Below are 1010 nucleotides of genomic sequence, written 5' to 3'. Positions count from 1 at the left end.
CAACTATTCAGATAATCGATTAATCATTTCAGTCGTGTTTTGAAAAGACTTAATGCTGGATGAAGTGAGTGCAGAGGTGCAGCTAATGAAGCAGGACACATGACTGATCAGTGTCTCCGCTGTTTCACTGCTTTATGGTGCAGGAGGGACAGAAGTCCATCAGTTTACTGCCGTCATGTGAGAGACACGGACGTGTCCATCAGCTGACTGCAGTCTGTCTCTCACCTCTTTGCTCTTTGCAGGATTCCCTCCGTTCGGAATTCCTTTTCCTTTTCCTGCAGCCTCATCAGGAATGTCCTCGCTCTTCATCTCTCCAACTTCCGACTCAACTCTTCCCAAAACTACTTCCAAAAAGTTGTTTGACCGCCACTCGGAGGGTTTCCAGACTCTGTGTCTCTGCGGGACAAAAGTCCAAACGTCTCAGCTTCTGTTGTAAACGTCACCATCTGTGAGGATCCGCATCACATGTCTTCCTCTCCGCTGCACACCGACAGTTCACCTCCGTCAGGCTCCGGTCCGACCCCGAACTGATCCGAGCTGCTGTTTGTCCTGCTCTCATAAACCAGGACCCGTGCTGCCTTCAGGGGCCGGAGGAAATAGGGACGATCACAGGCAGTGACGTGGGAACATGTTTAAAAAAGGCAGATAAATAAAACAAAAGTGACATCACACTTGTTGATTTTATTTATTTGTATTCATCTCACGACCCCCCAGATGTACCTCGTGACCCCCCCCGGGGGTCCCTCGTGTCAAGTTGTTTCTGTTTGACTGAATGAAGCTTTTTGTTGCAGTTTTTCCGACTTTAATCGGGGGCAGTGGAGGCAACACGAGGCGTCATGTGACTCACAGCCGCGGGACAAAGGAAACAGAGAGACATTTAAAGACTGGAAATATAAACGGAAGTTATTGTTTTCAGATTAACGACGTCGTTCCTGTTCATCTGCAGGAGACACGTTAAAGGAAAAATCCACCTTAAAACAGATTTCACAGTGACGTCACCGAGCCGATGA

General features: G+C 48.1%; 1 protein-coding gene across 1 annotated transcript in view; it reads right to left on the bottom strand.

Moving 5' to 3' along the window:
• tpcn3 (two pore segment channel 3) overlaps positions 1-410 on the bottom strand; it is an 18824-nt gene extending 18414 nt beyond the window's left edge. The window contains exon 1 of the mRNA XM_070922445.1: positions 226-410. Within this exon, the coding sequence (XP_070778546.1) occupies positions 226-309 (84 nt within the window). The 5' untranslated portion in view covers positions 310-410. The remainder of the gene's footprint in view (positions 1-225) is intronic.
• Positions 411-1010: the final 600 nt, after the last annotated feature.

The sequence above is a fragment of the Enoplosus armatus genome, chromosome 2, assembly GCF_043641665.1.
Source record: "Enoplosus armatus isolate fEnoArm2 chromosome 2, fEnoArm2.hap1, whole genome shotgun sequence".
Lineage (NCBI taxonomy): Eukaryota > Metazoa > Chordata > Actinopteri > Centrarchiformes > Enoplosidae > Enoplosus > Enoplosus armatus.
Note: the sequence above shows the minus strand (reverse complement) of the source record. Positions and strands in the feature narration are given on the sequence as shown.